Source organism: Triplophysa dalaica, chromosome 9, assembly GCF_015846415.1.
Source record: "Triplophysa dalaica isolate WHDGS20190420 chromosome 9, ASM1584641v1, whole genome shotgun sequence".
NCBI lineage: Eukaryota > Metazoa > Chordata > Actinopteri > Cypriniformes > Nemacheilidae > Triplophysa > Triplophysa dalaica.
This window is the reverse complement of record NC_079550.1, coordinates 7530754-7552392: the sequence shown is the minus strand read 5'-3', so window position 1 is coordinate 7552392 and position 21639 is coordinate 7530754. Positions and strand designations below refer to the sequence as shown.

The following is a 21639-nucleotide window of genomic DNA, read 5'->3' as shown; positions in this document are numbered from 1 at the left end:
TGATGCATTTTGGAAACAGGAGATGAGCCCCTGGTCTAATGCGCCACCTGGCTTGAGAAACCCGTTCTCAAAGACTTACTTTTAGTCATTATTTGGGTAGCACACATATTCTGAATGCCTTCCGCAGAATTCAAATGAGCCATTTTAATCTAGATTAATCTAGATTAATCTTGGAATTAATCTAGATTAAAAAATTAATCTATGCCCACCACTAATATATATATATATATATATATATATATATATAGGTTATATATGTATATATAATCTATCAATTCAGTAAACTCTTTCCGAGACGTTTTGTCTGTGAATCATCCACTTTTAACCACTGTCACAGTCATCAAAGCACAGCTTGTGTAACACATACTCCTCCTTCATCAATACATATTTTTGTAGGCAGACTATTCAATGAGACAACTCACCTATTGAAAACATTTACTTTAGCAATATATCATATAGGCCTGAGAGCATTAGTCTGTGAACATATTTTTTCGGTCTGGAAACTTGTTGTTATCAGTTGGTTGTATATAAACAGTGCTTCATAATGTTAAAGAATCTGTCTGTGAGCCTCTTTAATGCTAGGTTTTAGCACTCTTTGTAAGCTTCAGTAATGTGCGAAGCGTATGAATTTGCACAGAGCGCTACGTGCTAATTTACATGCTTTACATGTTGTTTAATTCTTTTAACTAGCGTTGCGTGGAGTTGCTTTTTTATTTTGGTGTTAATCTGAAGGAAGGCTTGTTTCGCTTCATGTTGTCTGTACGCAGATTTCCCACGTGGCTTTCTTTCTTCTGTGGCACACAAAAGAAACATTTTGATGAATATCATGGCAACCTTTCTCAGTATAATGAAAGTGAATGAGCACTGAGGCTGTCAAGCTCCGAAATGAATAAAAGTGGTCCGCACTGTGTTCACCTCTCAAGTTTTCTGAAGCCGTTCAATAGCTTCTGTAAGGAGCAGAATGAGGTGAATGCTCTCTTTTTAGCTTCTTAATGGCTCAAACCCTCATTCAATTTCGGTATTAAAAAGGTAGTCAGCATATTATGAAAATGAAAAAATTTGTTCCAAGAATGCAAATTTGGTCCAACATGAGAGCCAGTACATTATGACAAACGTTTTTATTTTGAGTTAATTACGTTTAAATAATTTTTCACTGTTCGTTTTCTTACATTTATGTAAACTTTCTTTTAACCTCTTAACTGCGTAACAGTGAGAGCTTTAAATTGAGCATTTGGTTTATCCAAAGCAGCTGACAGTTCATTTAGTCTATGTTTTATTTATCAGTCGATATTTTAATTCAATCAAACCTTGATATTGCTTGCATGTTGCTCTACCCGCTGACCTAATGTAAAGCTTGTGGAAAAGATATAAAATATTGAAATAATGATGACATAGGGATGGTAAATGTGAACTTGCACAATGTGTCAGGGCTCTGAAATGGGTTTACTATGGGATTCACTTACCTGACAATGTATAATCCTTTAAAAACACACGCACACACACATACATACGCACACACACGTTACAAAATTCACATGGGTATTTAAACCACCAAATATTGACATCTCAGTATCTTGGTTGGTTTGGAAAAACAGAAACTTCAGAAACTCTTTAAATGTGGCTCAAAATCTGATTCAGTCTCATCCTAATTATTTGTTTAATCTCAGCTGTGGAATAAAATGTTGGAATTTATGATCGTTACACTTGAAATGTTCTTAAATGTATGAATTAATATCTTTTTAAAAATCATTGTTAACGATGAAGCAAAAGATAATTACAGAAATGGATATGACTAAAGTTAAAGGTGGAGCTAATTTTTCATTTTACAAATGTTTTCTCTACACGCATATAACCTTTATCCTCTGGATTAGTTTAAAGGGATAGTTTATCCAAAAATGAATATTCTGTCATCAATTACTCACCCTTAGACCTAAACCTGTATAAACGTCTTTGTTTTGGTGAACAAAAAGGAAGATCTTTATAAGAATGTCAGTAACCAAAAGGATCGCATTCCCTATTGACTCCCACATAATACATTTTTCCTACCGTGGCAATAAATGGGGGATGAGATCTGTTTGGTTACTGACATTCTCCCAAACATCTTCCTTTGTGGTTCGCGGAAAAAAGAAATGTATACAGGTTTGAAACAACCCAAGGATGACAGAACTTTCATTTTGGGGTGAACTGTCCCTTTACTAAGCTGAGAGAAAGTGTGTAAATTGTGGCTGTTAATACATACATTGAAACCTAAAAGGCAGATGTTCTTCTAATTTAATCGCAAAGAATAATGTCATATTACATTATATTTCGAAATCAATTGATGAGATTCTGATAAATATACCAGACCAGGGTTGTTTTCACATACACCAGTTTAGCACTGTTGCATATTTAGAAAAATGTCTGCTATAGGCCACATTTAAAAGGTACTTTTCCACAAAAATCAGATCAGGGTTTATTTGGGCACGTTTAAGTTGCTTACTTGCCATAGTCTCTTTATTTCGTTAAAGAGGATGATGTCCTCTGGTGTCCACTAGTGGTACTGGTCAACTGCAGACTTTGCAAAACTTACTTTATTTTCTTGTCCAAATCAACTTTCGATCATCTTAAATAACTAAGCATTCTTCTGTGCTGGAGATGCGTGTCTTCACAGCTGTGAATGTTATAAAGGACATCTATACTCTTGTAATTGGTGCTCATTATTACTAATAATCAGGTTTGTCAAAGTCCTGATATTTGCAGGTTTGGGGGTTGGAAATCTGTTTCCTATGAAGTCACCTTGACTGTCTGATTGAAATGCGGTTTCTGATCTCTCCTCTAGACTCTAATCATCTGGGACACGAGCCTGCGGACATGCGAGGAATATCACGGGCTTATGGTTGGGCAGCAGGCCGACCCTCCTTCCGTCGTTCAAACACTGATTTCTTATAATGACAATGACTCGCATAATCACATAGCGGCTGATGTCTGCCAGTCGTGTGCATTGGGAGGTGCGGATAATATTTTTTGCCAAAAGCTAACGGTGTTCTGAACACTGTTGTTCCTTATTTGTTAATTTTTAAAAGACTAGTTAGTTGGTTATCCCATTAGTCTTAAGAAAGTATAACCGCATTTGGTCATGTCTACCAGATTAGATGTCTTTTCTCCTAAAGCGGCTTGATATTCTATGGCAGAATGAAATGTCTTAAGATCCTATATTTTAAAACCATTTATATGCATTTGATAGAGGATTTTACCCAGCAGCATTCAGGATGTATTTTGTCAGTACTTAATTTCCATTCCATGGGATATGAACCCATGACCTTGGCGTTGCAAGCGCACATTCTACCAGCTGAACCGCAAAAAAAAGGATTGCATCATAAAAATGCAACATTTATGGTGTGAAACGCATCCATCTAGCATGTATATACAGTTTAACAGTAATTTCGAACAAGTTAATACATTAATACACCGACCTTCAATAGGGTCAACAAACAAAACATTCCATAAAAATCATAGCACACACAAAACTGAGTACTATTGATGAAGCATGAATAGTGCTCAGAGCAGGTGGTTTGAAGTCCGACAGTAATTGTCATGTGACGGATTTGTTACAAAAGCTGGGTTTTGATGGCAGCAGGGGCACTTGGAATTGTGAAAGTGAATGTCTTGGAAAGAGTTTATCATAGCACACTTTCAGCACGACAAACTCTACCCACAGAAGTTTTTTTTCTTATCAGTGTCATAATACATTGTTTCCTTAAGACATACTGGTCAGCGGGTTGTCTGAAAGCGTGGGCAAACTAGTTATTTACAGGAGAAAAAGCTGGTAGTTTGCATGGGTGGCTTGCCTCCAGGATGTTAGGTTGCTGTGGGTGGATGTTGTGAGTCGAAAGAAATAGATAATAGTCAGAAGAATAGTGAATAGCACACCTCTGCTCAACAAACTGTCAGAGCGGGCCCCAATATGTGGTTGTGCATGTGTCAAGGGACAACAAACAAGCCATTGGACACTGTTTTGAAGTATTTGAGAATAAGGATGTCTGAGACCCAAATGGTTTTGCCAGAGAAGTTCATGTTGATAAAGATTCAGAGAGAGTTTGAAGGTTCTTACTGGAACAGCTTGGCCTCTCCACCCTCAGGCAATACCTGAGCGCTTTGCCTCCCCTTCAACCCATTCACATCCAGAGCTGTACCTCAGGGGTCTTCATGTATGCAGTCATTAAGTCGCTAAAGATCTGTGAATTTCTACTGCTGCTCGTTAGTAGGGGTTCCTCTTTGACTGCTTTATCCAACCAATCCAATGAGTAGGGCTTTAGACTTATTTTTCCCACTGGTGTGACCCACTTTATCAGTGGATTGCACCAACTTACATATTTTTTTTATAATTCAAAGATACGTCATTTATAAATAACAGTACAAAGTTCCATAAAATAATTAGAGATTTCAATTTCACAGTCACTTTAAAATCTGAACGGTCAATAATCAATAATTATTATCAATAGAAAAAACAAAAAGCAATTTAATTTATGAATAAGAATTCAGTTAATCTAAAATAACTATCGGTTTTGGCAGTTATCATTTTTAATAATCTGCTATTGGCACAGATGGAGGAATTAAGTGTCAGTGCATTTCTAGTTGCTAGTGCTAAAAAGATGTTATGATACAGTTTTACTTTTTAATTTACTAGTCAGAAGAAATTAATATTTTTAGTATGATTTATTTTTCATGTTTTCATGTTGCAAGTAAGTGATTGTGTGTTAGTTTTTTATTGTGCTGTGTTCATATTTAGTGTCACAGGAGACAAGCAACAGTACCAAAATTCTGCTGCTTTAGTCTAAATCATAGAAATGTCACAGATATTTATACATAATTCACAAGCGACCGCCCTTTTCGTCTGCCCAACATTTCAATCATTTTAACTCAAGTTGTCAAGTTTCATTTCTACTGAAATAAGTGAGAACATGTAGCTACCAGTTTCTGGCAGTTTAAATAGGTCTTTAGATGCCACAACAATGCACAGCCTCTGCTTTAAAAACGCTGAGATTTAAATTCCCAAAAATTTAATTGTTCTCTTTTTATCACTCCTTAGATGTGGGTAGGTTTCTTCATAAATGCATCACTTTGATTAAACAGCTGAGATAATTAAAGTTTTTTTGTCAAAGATTCCGCCCAGATTACACTCAGAACATCATTAAAAACCGATAAGAAATATACGTTCTAGGTTCTGGGATCTGTACTTTTTCCCAAAGATGTGTAACAGCGCCACCTGCTGTACAACATTACAAACACTGATTTCCGTAAAAACTCGTCTTTGGCAGGGAACCGTTTTTTTTTAATCACGAGATAACTCGTCAATGGCGGTGGCAGAGTTAAAATATATTTAATGTTTTTAATATATGGTAAGTTTAATGTTGTGTTAGCTATCACCTTGTTGTATTCTGTTAGTTTAGCAATTACAATGTTTGGGGCTACACAACAGCATGCCATGTTTCATTTGACGCTTCAGGCGTATAATTGGACCGATAACTTCTAATGTGATGGGCGGCTTGCTTAGCGCAACCCTAAGAAACAGCAGCAAATGAAGCATTTCTTTATACAGTACTTTATATTTATGGTTCAGTCCTTTTCTTTTCATAAATCGCTGTACGCCTGAACTTTCCTGCAGGCGTTAGGGTTAGGTCTTGTAGAGATGGCATCCAACCAGGCAATCCAATAAGCCATGGGTGGCAGTGGGGATATTAAGTGTTATTGATCGTTTGGAAGAATCAGAATTAGCCATCAGGCGTTCGCCAATGTGCCGTGAGCATTTAAGTCTTAAAAGCAGATGTTAAATGACTCCGAATGTACAGCCGTAAAACAGTGGTATCTGTTAATAAGAAATAAACAAGTGCTCAGGAGAACCGCTATCTGTCTGGAACACAATACCCTGTCTGTAGATATAGAATGCATTGTATTTTTTTGTTTTGCTATTTTTTTTATCCTATCTGAAATGTCTTCTCTCCTTTTTAAATGTTCTTTATTACGCAGAATATTCCTTTGTGCCGTTGAATGTCACAGCCATTTTCAGTTAAAAGTTTTTATTCACAATGATGTGACTGTCAGAAAGGCTTTCATTAGAATAGAGCACAATGAAACCACATCTTAAATGACACAATGCCCACGGTGCGGGTAGAAAGTGTTTTAGGTACAGCTTTTTTCAACAATCACATGGCAGCGACTTTTAATTACTGGACATAAATGCACAATTCAGAGTATGTATAGAGAGCAAGGAGTACATTACAGTACAGACAGTACAATAGAAATGTCAAATAACAAACCATTGCATGGATCGTGGTTGCCAGATCTGTCAAAACTCGGTATAAGAAATGGACAGTAGGGCCAGTTGTTTAGCTTGAAAACTATTTTTATATCTGCGAATTTGTAATATTTCATATTATGTCCCAAAACTATTTTTTTTTATCCATTAAGAATATAAAGACCGACAGATGTAATATTTAGGGGCATTTGGGAGGGGGCTGCTTTCATAATATGAATGCATATACAGTAGTACCGTGCGAAATGTAGATAAAATGTATCTATCAGGATTGCAGATTTTATGCAAATGTGATTGAAAATAAAGAAGAAATATCAGTATACAGAATAATTTCTATCAACATTGGAAATTTCAAAAGTAGTCAATTTTTTTAAGTTAAAAACGGAGTTATTTTTTTTAGGTTTTATTAATATTTTTAATATTGGTATTTTTCTTGTATTTTTCTTGTTCAAAATGATAATTTTACTATTATTTAATAATCAGAAATAAATATGTTTTTGTATTTAAATGCATTTTAGATTTAAGTGTATTGCTAATTTTCTTATTTTTTATTTGAATGAACTAAAATGTTTTGAATAGTTTTATTAAAACAATAGTTTGGATACAACTCAAGCATGGTATGTTATATAAAAATATAGACAGATTGTTTTACTTTTAAACATGACACAAATATTTTTTTGATTTTGGGCACGTTGTCTAACAGCAAACTGTTTCTTAGATGTGAAGCTGTAGTAGTCAGTAATCTAGTTAGTAGTGTGTTGTTCCTCATTAGTATTTTCCCTGTTTCCACATACGGACAACATCTGGATTTAATCGCTGTAATAGCCGTGCAGAATCAAACAAGGAGGTGTTGACCGACTCCGAACTCCCTTGATTATCTGGGGAAGATAATCTGCGATGTGTCTTCATGATGAGATGCTCTGTGTTGATGTGCCGTTTTAGAGAGCAAAGGGATTTGTAAGTAGTCTGTTGATGGAGACAAAGAGTTTGAGGTCTATGAGTGCCTGAAGATCACAGAATCCTCAAAGCTGCAGGTCATTGTTATCACATCAGATGATTGCTTCATACACTTCTATCTGATGGTATGCTTCATTTTCAGCAGTTTGACTATGAGGGGAAAAAGGTGGGTGGTAAGGCCAAAATCCTATGTAGTAAATGGATTTGTATATTGCATTACCAGTTGATGCTTCGAGATTTTTTTTGGATAATCTAATGAAATAAATGCCCCGACAATCAACGGTGCTTCATGTCATTTTTTCTTATTATTTGCAACTTGGACGCTCACCAATACATTTTTAGCAGCAAGTGAATGATAAGTCTGGCATCGGTGCTAACAACAGCTGGTTCTATTATGTAACACTTGAGCTAAAAATAAACAGCTCATAGCTGTATCACCATTATAAAACATAAAGTCCTATGAAATCTGTAATCTCTAAAATCTGTAAGAAAGACTGTGAACACCAGTGGTGGAAAAGAGTACTGTACTTAAGTACAAGTACTGTTACATTGCTGAAATTGTACTCAATTACAAGTAAAAATACTGGTGTTAAAAAAGTAATTGAGTAAAAGTAAAAATTACTCTTCTCAAAAACTACTCCAAGTATTAGTCACTCGTACTTTTAAGCGGGGTTATTTTATAAATTTAGAATAATTATTGATAATCAAATTTGGAGATTTATATAGAAAATAAATACTTTTAACAATACACATATTTAAAACCCATCTCTTATGTGAATACTTGACAGACAAAAACAAAACACTAACCCTCTCTCTTTCTCAACAGGTAGTGGTCTAGCTTTTGTTGAAACCAATAACTTTGTATTAGCACTTATTGCATTATTGCTCCTGTATGACATATCGCTTATTGCTTCCTAAACTCTTTGTAAGTCGCTTTGGATAAAAGTGTCTGCTCAATGACTAAATGTAAATGTATCTTATTGATAAAGCTTATAAATGGATACAACTCGGACAAAATAACCATTCAAAGTGTTGTTCTGTCTGTCTATCATGAGCTCAGTTTTCCAGTTAAAACCATTTATGCAATTCCAACACTGTTCAATCATGTGTACTATGCCCCACAATGCAGAAATATATAAGAGCCCCAAATACTGCATGCAAAACATAACATTTATAACCTTAATTGCATTGGATTAGCATTGACCGTCATATCTGTAGAGGAGATATCAATTACTCAACCTCAAGCCATCAGAGATTATTTCTTCGGTAGAACAATAAAGATTTTTAACAGTTGTACGTGGTTTTTCATGGTTCATGTCTTTAAAAGTTTTAAATACAGATAGAGGCAACATAAAAGTAATCCTGGTGGCTTCTTACGATGTAATGACGTCATATTTAAGTGAATCGTTCGAACTTTGCCAGAAACTGATGCGTTCCAATCGCACATGTTCCCTACTCACTTATAAGGGCAGATAACTTGATGTAGAGACTTTGGAGAGTGAAGGACAATTTATCTCATGATATACGTTTGCCGTTTGGATGAAACTTGGCGAACGGAGTGATACAGTCAGGAACTCAATATTTCTCCATATCTCGGACGAGCCTTCGAATTGTGTACCTTTCCCGCATTGACTTTCAAGTGTGCAAAGCCGGCGTGTGATACATACGGCGTTCGTTCTCCTCCATGATTAAACCAATTTGCCTCCAGATGTCTTGAATTCTGTGTGATGCAAGTTTTCTATGCGCGTTTTGAGTGGACTGGTCACGTGACGGGACTGATTATTCTCCTTAGCCAATCACATTAAAATTAAACATATGAAGTAGCAACAACACTGTGAGGAAAAATACATAGTAAAAGTACTGATACAGCACAAAAATTTACTCAAGTAAAAGGACACTGCTTTTAAACTACTTAATAAAGTACAATTCCTGACAAAAACTACTCAATTGCTGTAATTTGAGTATTTGTAATTCGCTACTTTCCACCACTGGTTAACACTTATTAATAACACTTGTTACGCATCTTGAAATCTTTGGAACAAGTCCCATTTTTTTTGCACTACTACACATTTCTTCATCATCAATCTCACTTGTGAATAACTAACAGCCTGCTCTCTTTGTTTTTAAAGGTACGGGCTGTTTGAAAAACAGCTCACACTCCTCGAAGAGTCCGAAGGAGGCTTTGATCAGTTCACACGAAGCTACACGAGTTTCGGCGTACAGCGGATGCCAGACAACAGCCTCATCTTTAAAGAGTGGGCCCCGGCGGCGGAGGCCCTGTTTCTAGCCGGAGACTTTAGTAAGTCTTTAAAAGTTCAATCTGTTCAACATTTCAGACAGCAAGTGAAGTCATTGTGTACTGTCTCATTATTGGCAGGAAAATGATTCTAGTATGTGAGGTTTCAAATTATTTTAGACTCTGTACTGGTCAAATTGACACAAACATGAAAATCATGTTATCATTTATTTGGGCTTTTGAATAGAGAATATGCTATTTATCATGTTATAAAAGTAAATGGGACTAGGCATTTTAAGCCCTAACTTGACAAAAAAGCAACATATGAATATTTACCAAATATGAATATACCATATTTGTCTTCATACTGTAGCTTTGTGTTATCCATCTTCAATGAAAATACTATAGCGCTGTTGTATGTAATGTTGGTCATGTTATATTCGATATACATGACTTCAAACCTAAAACATCACTAGTTTTATGGTACTTTTGACATTACAGTAGCGGTTTGAAAGCCCAATATCTAGTCAGTATCATCATATTGTGTGGCCAGATAATAGCGAAACATTTCTTTTGTGTTCAGAAGAAAGAAAAGAAGGTTTACAGGTCATCATTTGTTAGTACACGGTGATGTTCTTTTTAACGCTCTTTAGGATTGTTCATATTGTCAGTTTTTGTGTTAAAGCGTTTTAGAAGAGACAGAAAACCTATAATAAGCTGGTTGATAATACATATCGCAAAGTTTTGTCAACCTTTAGTTCTGTGCAAAATTCATGAATCATAAAACTCTTTTACAGCACAAGACTACTCAGTCCCAGGGCCGTCTATTCATCTTTAACTTGTGTCAATTGGTTTTTGACTGTTTGTTCTCTCTGACAGCGTTTTTTTTATCTTAAACTAGCTGAAAGAACATTGTGTTCAGCTTAAAACAAAAAAGAAGATTCCCTTCAAGGTTATCTGAGAAGCCTACAAGACAGAATGCAGTCTGAGGTCACTATAGGCCTTTCATTTAAAACTTTGTTTGTTAAAAGTTTGGCAGATCGTTTCTCGCCAACAAAGTGCAAGAATGCAAAAATTATTTGTATACTTGCCATCCAGTCATTAGCAAGTGTACGTTTGGTGTCGAAGTAATGAACCAGACTTTACATACTGCAGGCCACATTTTTATAGTCTTTGATCACAGGCCTTGACTTACACTGCTTTTAAATAAGCAAATGATTTGTATTAATTATTTCAGAGGGAATGCATAATGCTATCCATGAATTAGCAACTAGGGAAGAGTTACTATTAACACTTAGTGATTCTGGGATCCTTTAACCCAAATATGTAAATTCTTTCATCATTTACTCACCTTCAAGTCATTCTAAAACTGTGCGACTTTCTTTTGCAGCACACAAAGGAAGATATTTTGAAAACGTTTGTAACCAAACAACATTGACCCCATTGACTTCCATTTTATGGAGACAAAACCACTGAGACATTTCTCAAAATATCTTCTTTTGTGCTTCACAGAAGAAAGGCTCATATGCAGGTTTTGAATCACATGAGGGTGAATAAATGATGATGAATTGGCACAAAGCATAAATATAGTATAACGTTAGCATAAATGTTCCTGAGGAGATAACCGGATACAAAAGTTTACTTCTGAATTCTAGTTTAAATGTGTTCTTTGTACTTGCGTGGCAATAAGCTTGTATTTTTCTGCTTTAATAGATGGCTGGGATAATTTTGCGCATCCTTACCAAAAGAAGGAGTTTGGGAAATGGGAACTGCACATACGCCCTAAGCAGGACTCAACACCTGCTGTCAGTCATAACTCCAAGCTGAAGGTGAGCAGACGCATTAGCTGCTGTGTTTACTTCATTAGTGTGAATGATGCTCTGAGGTATTATGAAGCCCTCACTCGCTGACAGAATGAATTTAATATTCACCCGTTTATGGATAACGTGTCAATGTTAAAGGGACGACTGCAACATTCCTACCATTTGTTGCTCCTCAACAGCATATGTTTTTAATAACTGCAGTTTAATTTGTACTTTCACACCCATGAGGTTTGAAACACCGTGCTTTAATTTTAAACAAATTAAAGCGCGGTCCCGGGAGTGCACTTTGGCTCTTCGTTCACTTATGGACTGTATGTTCAATTAAAGTCCACATCGAATCAAAACGGACCTTGTTTCATTTATTAATGTTATTCCATAGAGAGGAAAAAACGAGTCACATGACCATAAAACATGGCGGACGCAATATGTCCGAAATGTATTCATACTACTCCCAGAAATACTATATAGAACGTACGGTTTTAATGTCTATAAGTAGTTACTTATTTAAATACAGTGTGTACTGTCACAAGTATGCGATTTCGGATGCAGCATTTGTCTCTCATTTTTCATCAACGCGACAACCTGCTTTGCCTTTTAAACAGCTTCCCCGTCAGGATGACATCATCTGTCGGTATTTCTGCACAAATTCTGTATTGTGTCACTATGTTCAGTGTTTCACATTGTGTCTATTATGCTGTGAGACACTATTGTGAATAATAGCAGTTCGGTGGCATTCACCGGGCAGGTCGTGCTTCATTCTCATTGTCTCCTTGGGTAAGGCCACACACAAGTAGAACCAGATGTGGACGCTGTCCCGAGTTCTGGCCCCCGAGTTGAGTGTCAACCCGATTATGTTCCTGAAAAACAAATGAGTCCAGTCGTTGGATATGCAGACTTTCCTTTTCTCTTTGATTCGCACAACAGACTCCTATCGTAACGCTGCGACCTTGCTTTAAAAAAAAAAGATGTTTTATGCAATTCAAAATGATTTTGGTCTTACAAAACTGATAAAATCCCCTTAATCTATAATTTGACCAGACAGCAAAGTGACAGACATTAAATGAACTCCATTTATTACAGTAAGAGTTTTATCATTATCCATTTATCCTCCACCCGGCACTGCGCGTCTGCTATTTTCTACTATTTCTCCTTAAGCCCTTCTGGCTCAGCGTCTGTCCATTCTCACGTCCTTTCTATGTGATTTTATAAACTGGCGAACCTGCGGTGTGATGGCCTGGCAATTCTCCGTGTCCTCGGGAGAAGAGGCGCTAATGATTAAGCCCCACTGGGACTGCGCACCGCGGGTCACCTGTAGGTGCCAATGGACCGGTCATTACCTCACACTGGCAGCTTATGGAAGGTACCAGCAATCCATTTGCTTTTTGGCTGGGAGAAGAGTATGTGATAGTACGTGAGAGTCTGGATAGAGAGCTCCCCGGGGAGACATTTGAATGGAGAGAGATGGTCCGCTATCGATTGGCTAAAATGTACTGACGGTTGCGTGACTGCGTGAGACAACCAGGAGTGTGACTTTAAGACTATATGACACGTGCATGTTCTCTTGCACTTGTTTGGAGATTCAGCAATTGGGCAATGGCATTGTGAAAAATGAAATTTTATTTTACCCTTTATATCTATATGTGTAATTTAAACGTTGGTCATAGTCATAGATTATTGTTATATCATTATATGTAATTATATGTAATGATATGTAATGATATGTAATTATCATTATAATATATTAAATTACAATTAAATTAAATTGATCATTTTTATTGCTAAAAACAAGACTTAAAGCAATTGCATACATTTTCATAATTTAAACTAAAAGATGCCGGTCGTGAACCGCATGCGATGGGTGAAACTGATGTCTGTGTTTTGTTGACAATGTGCTTTAGTCGTACAGCTGTATCTATCTTTTATAAATGTGATAAAACTAAATACTCTTCGAAGATACGACGTATGCAATACTACTCTATAGGTACTCAAGATTAATATGAGATTGGCAGAAACCCTGTGTGTTAAAGCTGAAAAATGTAGCCGTACCGATATATCGCCCAATAATCAGTTTTGGTCGATAAAAGCTATTTAACACACTAGGGGCTGTTGGCCGATAGTTTAAAAAAAGCCAATGATCACAGCCGATATATCCTGTCAAAGAAAAGAGAACAGGACAATGCAATGAATTCGTGCTCTGTAGAAAATGTTGAGTAACATAACCAGTTTGATGTTTAATATTAATAGTCATTGCATGAATATAACATTCAGAAAGAGAAATATTAATTAAATCTTCAGAATAGGCATCTTCAAATATCACTCTAAATAATCGGCTGTCGGTGGAGAAATTTAGAATCGTTGCATTTTTAATAAAATGTTATTAGTGATTGTTATTTATAATTTTCTAGCTTTTACTCAAAATGTAAAACTTTAACTCATTTGTAAGATGCTTTGGATAAAAGTGTCTGCTAAATGAATGCATCTGAATGTAATGAAATGCAATCTGTAACTTTTGCCTCTATATCGCCATCTCTGTTTGAAACATAAAATTTTAGGTCACTTTTAAATCAATACCTGGGAAGAAGTCAAACTTACATTGCCGGCAAAATATGACCTGACGGCTCCAGTTATGAGTCATTAGTAGTGTAGACAGCTTTTAACACAGATTTTTATGTACTAGCTCACTGTTTGATGTTTATATTTAACCAAAAGGAAGTAACGAAAACTTATGTAGATTTACATTTCATTTTCTTAACCTCATTAACTTTACATTACAGTTCTGCATATTCATGAAATAGGTTGTAATAGGACATAAAACTGGAGTGCAAGATGAATCTCCAATTGAGTTTTGAACGGTGCTCAACCAACAGAGATCATGTTCTGTCCTTCACACTCCTGTCACAAAACTGTACAGGAGAAAAAAAAAACACATTCTGACAATAAATGTAAATAAAGCTGTTTGAATGTCCTTTCAGATGTTTTGCTTCTGTAGTTAAACCCAAGATACGGAATGGGTTTTCCTTATCTGGAAGCGAATAGTTTTGCACAGACTATAAATTACATATGCCAATAGTATGTGTAGGATGGATTAAATGACCCTTTCCGTTTCTGGTCATTGATGCTGTTGCTGTGTTCTGGTTAATAAAAAAAAGCTTTATTTAACAGCTTTAAGCTTCAGTCACATTGAAAGGTAGGTCAGAAATAAAGACATTTTTTAACATAGAATATACTAAATATTAGTGGCACAGTGACCAGGGGCTGTCGAGTTTCACACAAGTCATGAAATGTCGTTGCCGACAAGAAAATAAATGTCATTACTGATTCGGACGAACTGTTTTGAGTGAATAACAACTTTAACAGTATGTTCTCTTTAAATATTGTTTGTTGCAGTAGTCTAAAGGACAGTGGGTAAATTATGAATTTTATTTTGTTGAAAAAACGAATCTGTTGAATGTTGCAAACATATACACAGTTGCATAATCTAGAGCATACATAATTGGTAAAAACAGAAAGCTTTTGATTTATTATTCATGTGACTCTTTCATGTTTGTATGTATTTGCCTATGAAGCAAATCCCAAGCTCGCGTGTTCAGAATCGATGCACTTTTATTGCCATGTGTAGTTTGCCTTCGATCATTTACAGTTCGGTAATTCTTGCTGTTTCCCCCTTAAAAATAATTCGTCCATAACTTACAAAAGCTGATGATGCAGATCACTTTGTCAGCGCAAATTGTTTTCCGATAAACCCAAGCGGATGATTTCAAAGGTTTTGTTTTTTCAGCACAACCTCTTTCCTCCTCTTTCACCTCCAGCGGTCGGTCTAAACTCAAGCGCCCTTTCCGCTTGTACATCGTGACCTTTTTTCATCAGATTGGCCCTTTATCCCCACTTTCCGACAGTTGTAAACACATTTTCTCTTAGCAGATTTACCCGCCATCCTGCTTGCGCCTGTGTTGTGACCCGCCCGGTGTTTGTCTCTCTTCCCAGGTGGTTGTTCACACCAAGGCAGGTGATCGGCTGTACCGAATCTCACCCTGGGCAAAGTATGTAGCCACGCCTGAGAAGTCCTTCATCTACGATTGGGTACACTGGGACCCTCCTCAACCTTACATTGTAAGTGATTATTCCCCCTGAGCGTATCAACCTTTTATTTTGCATGGGAGCTCAACCTTTAAACCTGCTGTTGCTATTTAAGAATAACTTTGTACATGCAATGCATATTTACCTTGAATGACCCAAGTACATGTGAATAAAATGTGAATATTCCTCATAAGTGAAGCAAATCCATTTAGGTGTAAAAGGAGCCCGCATAAATGCACCATGAGTAGTTTGTATCAAAATCATTTCTTTCTGGTAGATTTAAATTGGATGTGAAGTGATGACAGTAGACTGTGAATTGCAGAGGCCTGTTAAAGCCCTTTGACCGTTAGTAATATCGCTATGCAAATGTTTCACAAATCACTTGTGGCATATACAGTATGTTCCAAATATGTGAATGGAGAATCATTTCACGGATATATTTTCCTGCCCTTTCCCAGCACAAGCACCCTCGCCCGCTGAAGCCCAGGAGCTTACGGATCTATGAGTCTCATGTCGGGATCGCTTCTCCAGAGGGCAAAGTGGCATCTTACAGAAACTTTACACTCAACGTGCTTCCTAGGATCAAAGATCTTGGTGAGAAACAACTTAATTTACTTAAGTTTAACTTAAGCAACTTAATTTAGAGAGTTGCAATGAACTGACTGATATAAAAGAGCTTTTAACATCAATTTCAAGATACCGCGTATCATAATAATATAAACCTTTTATTTATTGTATTGTAATGCTTGTGTATTTTTTTATTGGTTTGTTTATTTTAGAGTAGTTGACGAATGAACCATAAATATGACCTATGGTGTAACAGCAAACATATAGAAAATCAAAACTAATAATGAAGACAAATATGTCTTTGATTTTTGATAGTATTAATATTATGAAATATTATTTATTTTTAGTTTATTTTTCTCATGTCACATCAAACAACATATTTTTCAACTTTTAGTTAAATGAAATCCTTATTTCTATGAAAGACAAGCCTTGAGAAATTATAAATTAAAGACAATAAAGATAAATGAATGTAAGATAAGCAGTAAAATATGAATAAACAATCAACTATAACAAAAGCTCATTATACAGAATGAAAAAAAACGTTACGAAATTAAAACAATTACAATAAGACATTTAACAGCATAATGATGTAGTGCAGGTACTTAAAACCTCTTAACAAGTCGCCCTATTTTTGAGCATTTTCTGAAAACGACATACCCAAATTTAAACTCCTGCAGCTCTTAAACCATATACTCTATTTACATAATTCTGGTATTTTTTTAACTAGACACTTGAAAATTTTGTTGCACAAAAGTCATAATATCTTAAAGTATCATAGAAAACAGAGTAAAACATGGTAAAACATAAATGAAAGTGACTTCCGATTACTTTTAAACAAAACCTTTCTTGTGAAATATGAATAAGATTTTACCATTGTAACACTGTGCTGCGTTCATGCTTCGTTGGAAAACAAGAATGACAGATGATTCACTTCCTATAGGAACAATTTATTGAACACTCGGCTGTGTTTCATTTATGTATCAATTTAGTTTTAAATGTTTCTTCTAACATTGCTTAGGACAGTGGTTCTCAACAGGAGGGCCATGGCCGACAAGGGGGACTAAATGCTGACTAAATTTAAAATTGGGCTAAATGAGCAAGATATTATTTCATCCGTCTTTGCAAAATGTTCTCCCTACAAAGATAAATAAGTTACTTGAACATACAATTTTTAGTTGGGGGAGTCAAATAATTGTTTTGCATTTCAACGTGTTTCTTATAAAGATTATTTTGTTGACCGGACTTTTTTGCCAAAATGCGTCAAAAGTTTGCCCAACTTACAAAACTGTGTATTCTGAACAAGCATTGCAGCATGTTCAATTCTGTGTTTCTTATTTGTTTTCTTTTAAAGCTGAGTTTTAGTTATTGCTGGCTTAATTTATGCTTTAGTATTGCTGTAACTGTTAGTTATCTGTTGTGTTTAGAGAATTTTCAATGAATTATGTTTTTGATTGTTACCATAGTTGAGGTTTGTGTGTTCAATGTTGATTTGTAAGTGCATGACACAATGGCAAAACCAGTATAAATGCACTCAACATGAACTGTTACGCAGTTATTATAAAACATGTCTAATGGTAGTAAAAGGCAAACACATTTCTTTATTTTTAAATAACCAATCTATATTCTCTCTTTATGTTCAGCAATCAAGAAATATTTTGCTCTGTTGTTCATTGGGTAAACTTGAATATGTTGTGACAACTAATGACTTAAACATACAAGTTGGGTGACCTTAAGTCTCTGTTTGTTGAGTTAACTCAAAAACATGCTTTTGATAGAGTATCTTATTATTTTATGTTGACTCAGCTATTCTTTAACAGTGTTGGCAAATTTTATAACTAAACTTTATTTTTTAGTTAATGTCAAACTCTTTTTGAACTTTTGAGTTTTTGTTAAGGGGGGCTTTGAATATTGCTGAATGCAATGGGGGGCCTTGGAGTCAAATAAGTTGATTACCCCAGGAGAAATAAAAACAGAAAAAATAAGACTTACTGTTCAAATCGATGAAGAGTACAAATGTGTGAAATAAATATAGATTCTCGAGGTAAAATCATCTTCATTTGGGTAAATTTGACATGTTTCAATTCATATTGAAATCTTCAATAATACTGATTATCGATTGGATCCTTGACCAATTTAGCTCAGTTTGTGACATTGTTGAGATCTCTTCTGAAACTGAACTATCTGATATGCAGGAGACGTTACCAATAGTTTGGTAAACAAATGCAATATTGATCAATGAACTTGGCTTTTTATCTTTGTTTTTTATTCAACATTTATATTTTCTCTATCGCTGCTACATTTGAATATTTGTCTTAGCATTTACTCTCAGTCCGATGTTCCAGTGCACTTGATAAAAGTGTGGGAAGCTTAAAATAAGATACACCCTCGGCAGCAACTCGGCAAAGCACTTCATCCTTTTCGATATGTATGCAGGAAGTTATTTTTTCATCCAGCGAGGGGGTGACGCTCTATCTGCCAGTGTTCCTCCTTCATCACGAAGTATCCGATCTGCAGTGCTGCTTAACCTGACAGACCCGCCATGTGGATGATGAGCCGCTGGTCTCTGTGCCAATGTTTCGGGGAGGCTGTTGAGTAGGTCAACACCCTGTTTACAGGCTTTAGCCGCCCTGTGAAGTGTTCATTAGTGCCATCATGGATGGAGGGCGGAGAGAGGTGTTTTCGAGGGCTCGCGGGTGTGTGTTTAACAGATGTAGGGGGTATTTTCGAGTATCGGCAAGGCGCGGGAGATGGAGTTCAGAAGCCTGCGGTTAGCTGATTGGGGTGATGCATGCATCCTGCGAGTTCATCTAACAGTTCATCACAAACATTTGCAAACATTAGCTCGTGGTGCAGGATTCAAGGGGCACGTTTGGAAGCCTTTATTGTTTGCTGGTGAAAACAAACAATCTGTCACGATACCGCAGCCCGGAACGTGGGGATGGGCATGATATTTATTACACAGGACGTTACAAAACATTTATCTCAGTCAGAGAGTGTTTAGGGATCTGCTTATGAAATGGGCACGCTTTGTGTTTTTGCATGTGGACCCTTGTTTGTGAAAATTGCTTTTGGTTCTCCAGGATGAGTCCGTGATGGCTTCATTAAATCAAAATTTCAGTCTCTGCTCACTTCACAGATGTCACATCAGACAATTTTGACAAATTTGCAACTAACCCTTTATTTCCACTGAGATTCTTTTTGGGTACAAAACTGTTACCTCATGTCATTTAAAACATGTATATGACTCTTTCGTCTGTGGAACACAAAATAAGATACTTTGAGAAATGTCTCAGTGGTTTTGAAGTCAATGAAGGTCAATATTATTTGGTTACCAGCATTCATAGAATTTTTCTTTTGTATTTTTACGGTATACTGTACCTTTTAGAAACATACTAGAGACAATATCATCATCATTATCAAAATAAACAAATAAATAAAATCATTGAAATAGTCACAAAAAAATCAGGCCGACTAGATGCAACATTGTGGTGCTAGTTTTGCAGGCAATATGAAAGTGTACATTTTTTTCGCTTGTAGGGAAAACAGAAGTATGTACACTACCGTGTTCACATATTGTAAGAGGACGGTCATTTTTTTAGGTCCTGTAATACAGTTTACCATAAAAAATATTGTGACAGAATAATTCATACACACGTCCATGCACCGTATCTGTATCTTGGATGCGGCGGATCGTTCTGTCCCTAGAGTTCTCCTAGTTTGTGGTAACCGGTTTGCATCCCACTGGAAAATTCTGGTATACTGCCTTTTCAAAAGCGAAAGTGCTCTGCGAGTGTGCGGTGTTTGTGTGTCCGGGTGTACGCATCCTCGGTGAGACGTTTCCTCTGGGCTCAGGCGCTGTCACACCTCATCAAAATCCCGACGTTTCTCTGAAGCGGGCAAAGATAGATAGATAAATAAATAAAGCAATCTGCTCAGAAAAAGAACAACCATGTGAAAAGCCTGAATCTCTCTCCCGAGTCCTTCTCGTGCAGTTTCAAACCGTGTCATTGTACCTGCAGCTTGCGTAGGAAAGCGAAAACAGTGTTTTTGTGGCCGATCTAGACTGCGTATGACCTGAGGAGTCATTCAGTCTGCGCATACCAGTGGCCGCTGCATGTCGAGAGGTTGCGTGGCAGCGTGTTAGCGAAAGACTGCTTCTTTAGAGGATGCTCACCGCATAGCTGGAGGTGTGAGAAGACAGGTGTTTTGTTGGGTTTGACAGTTTAGGTGATGACTGCGTACCTCGAGGTTCCTCGGAGTTGCCAGGACTGTGCTGACCAGTGTTGTTGTGTTAAGATTTTGTGACCTTGAGTGTTGGTATACACTGTTGTGTAATATTGTTTCATTAATAAAAACAGATGTTTGTAATTATGTGGAGTCTCAGTTCTCTGTGTGGGAGTTTATAGTGGGAAAAACCCACAACATTATTATTCATTAATGAGTAACAACAGAATTTCCTTGTTTTCTTTAGTTACAGTTATTTAGTAGGAGAGTTGAACCTTGTTAAAGTTAAATAAAACTTGGGCCGTCGTTCACACACATGTATTTCTTTCTTCGGTGGAAGATATTTTGAGAAAGGACTCAGTGGTTTCGTGTCCATACACTTTAAGTCAATGGGGGATCAATGTTGTTTGATTACTTACATTCTTCAAAATATCTTCTTTTGTGTTCTGCAGAAGAAATTCATACATGTTTGATATGACAGGAGGGTGAATAAATGATGTAAGACTTTTCGTTTTTTGACTATTCCTTTAGGCTTAGCAGAATGCACCATACATTGTACAGCTCTGTATATATGGATCATCTTTAATGTCAAAGTGATTCAATAAGTCTTTTAATGGGAATATTTTGGCCAGAAATTGAAACTCTTGGTTAAATACATTTTATACCTATGGATCTGCTAACAGTGATTTCTTTATTGTCATACACACAGGGTATAACTGTATTCAGATGATGGCCATCATGGAGCATGCATATTACGCCAGCTTCGGCTACCAGGTCACGAGTTTCTTCGCTGCATCAAGGTAAATATATTTCAGAAAATCATTTTTTCTTCAAATCCACTTTTGTAGCTTTCTGGCTGACAAAAACATTAGCTGTGCTGCAGAATCTTGGGCTTTATTTAACTTTTCAGCGGCAACAACATAAACAAACGTTATGTGGTCCAAACTTAACTTGCGGTAGACCTCTACAAAATATGAGTATCTGTTGAGTATTTTTTTATTAATTTAATAGAAGTAATATACAATAAAATATTAAGATGAATTAATGTTAATATTAATTAAATATAAAATAAATGGTTATATTATAATCAAGCATAGATGGGTAGGTTACTTCGGGCCATCCTGTGCGTCCGATGAAACCATCTATAAGTTGCCTAATAATCCATTTAAAGTAATGTTTATATTAGTTAGTTTCAATTTTGCATGATACGCGAATGTATTTTTTGTGTTCCAAGATGATAGTTGCTATTCTACACTAACTTATATTTGCCCAAACAAAGTATTTTAAATGGCAAAATAAAATTTCTCACTATCTTTTGAAATCGTCATTTTGGCAAAGGTCCAATTTAGTGTCAAGCTATGCATCTTACGTGATTTTGAACAGGGATTCTAACATTACATTGTGTCAGATTTTTCTGAGCTGGGCATTGTTTCATCTTCCATTAGATATGTTTGTATTTGGCA

General features: G+C 36.2%; 1 protein-coding gene across 1 annotated transcript in view; it reads left to right on the top strand.

Annotated features, from left to right (window-relative positions):
• gbe1b (glucan (1,4-alpha-), branching enzyme 1b) overlaps positions 1 to 21639 on the top strand; it is a 113370-nt gene that overhangs the window by 9811 nt on the left and 81920 nt on the right. The window contains exons 2-6 of the mRNA XM_056756354.1: positions 9379 to 9548; positions 11199 to 11314; positions 15293 to 15418; positions 15844 to 15979; positions 20886 to 20976. Of these exons, the coding sequence (XP_056612332.1) occupies positions 9379 to 9548; positions 11199 to 11314; positions 15293 to 15418; positions 15844 to 15979; positions 20886 to 20976 (639 nt within the window). The remainder of the gene's footprint in view (positions 1 to 9378; positions 9549 to 11198; positions 11315 to 15292; positions 15419 to 15843; positions 15980 to 20885; positions 20977 to 21639) is intronic.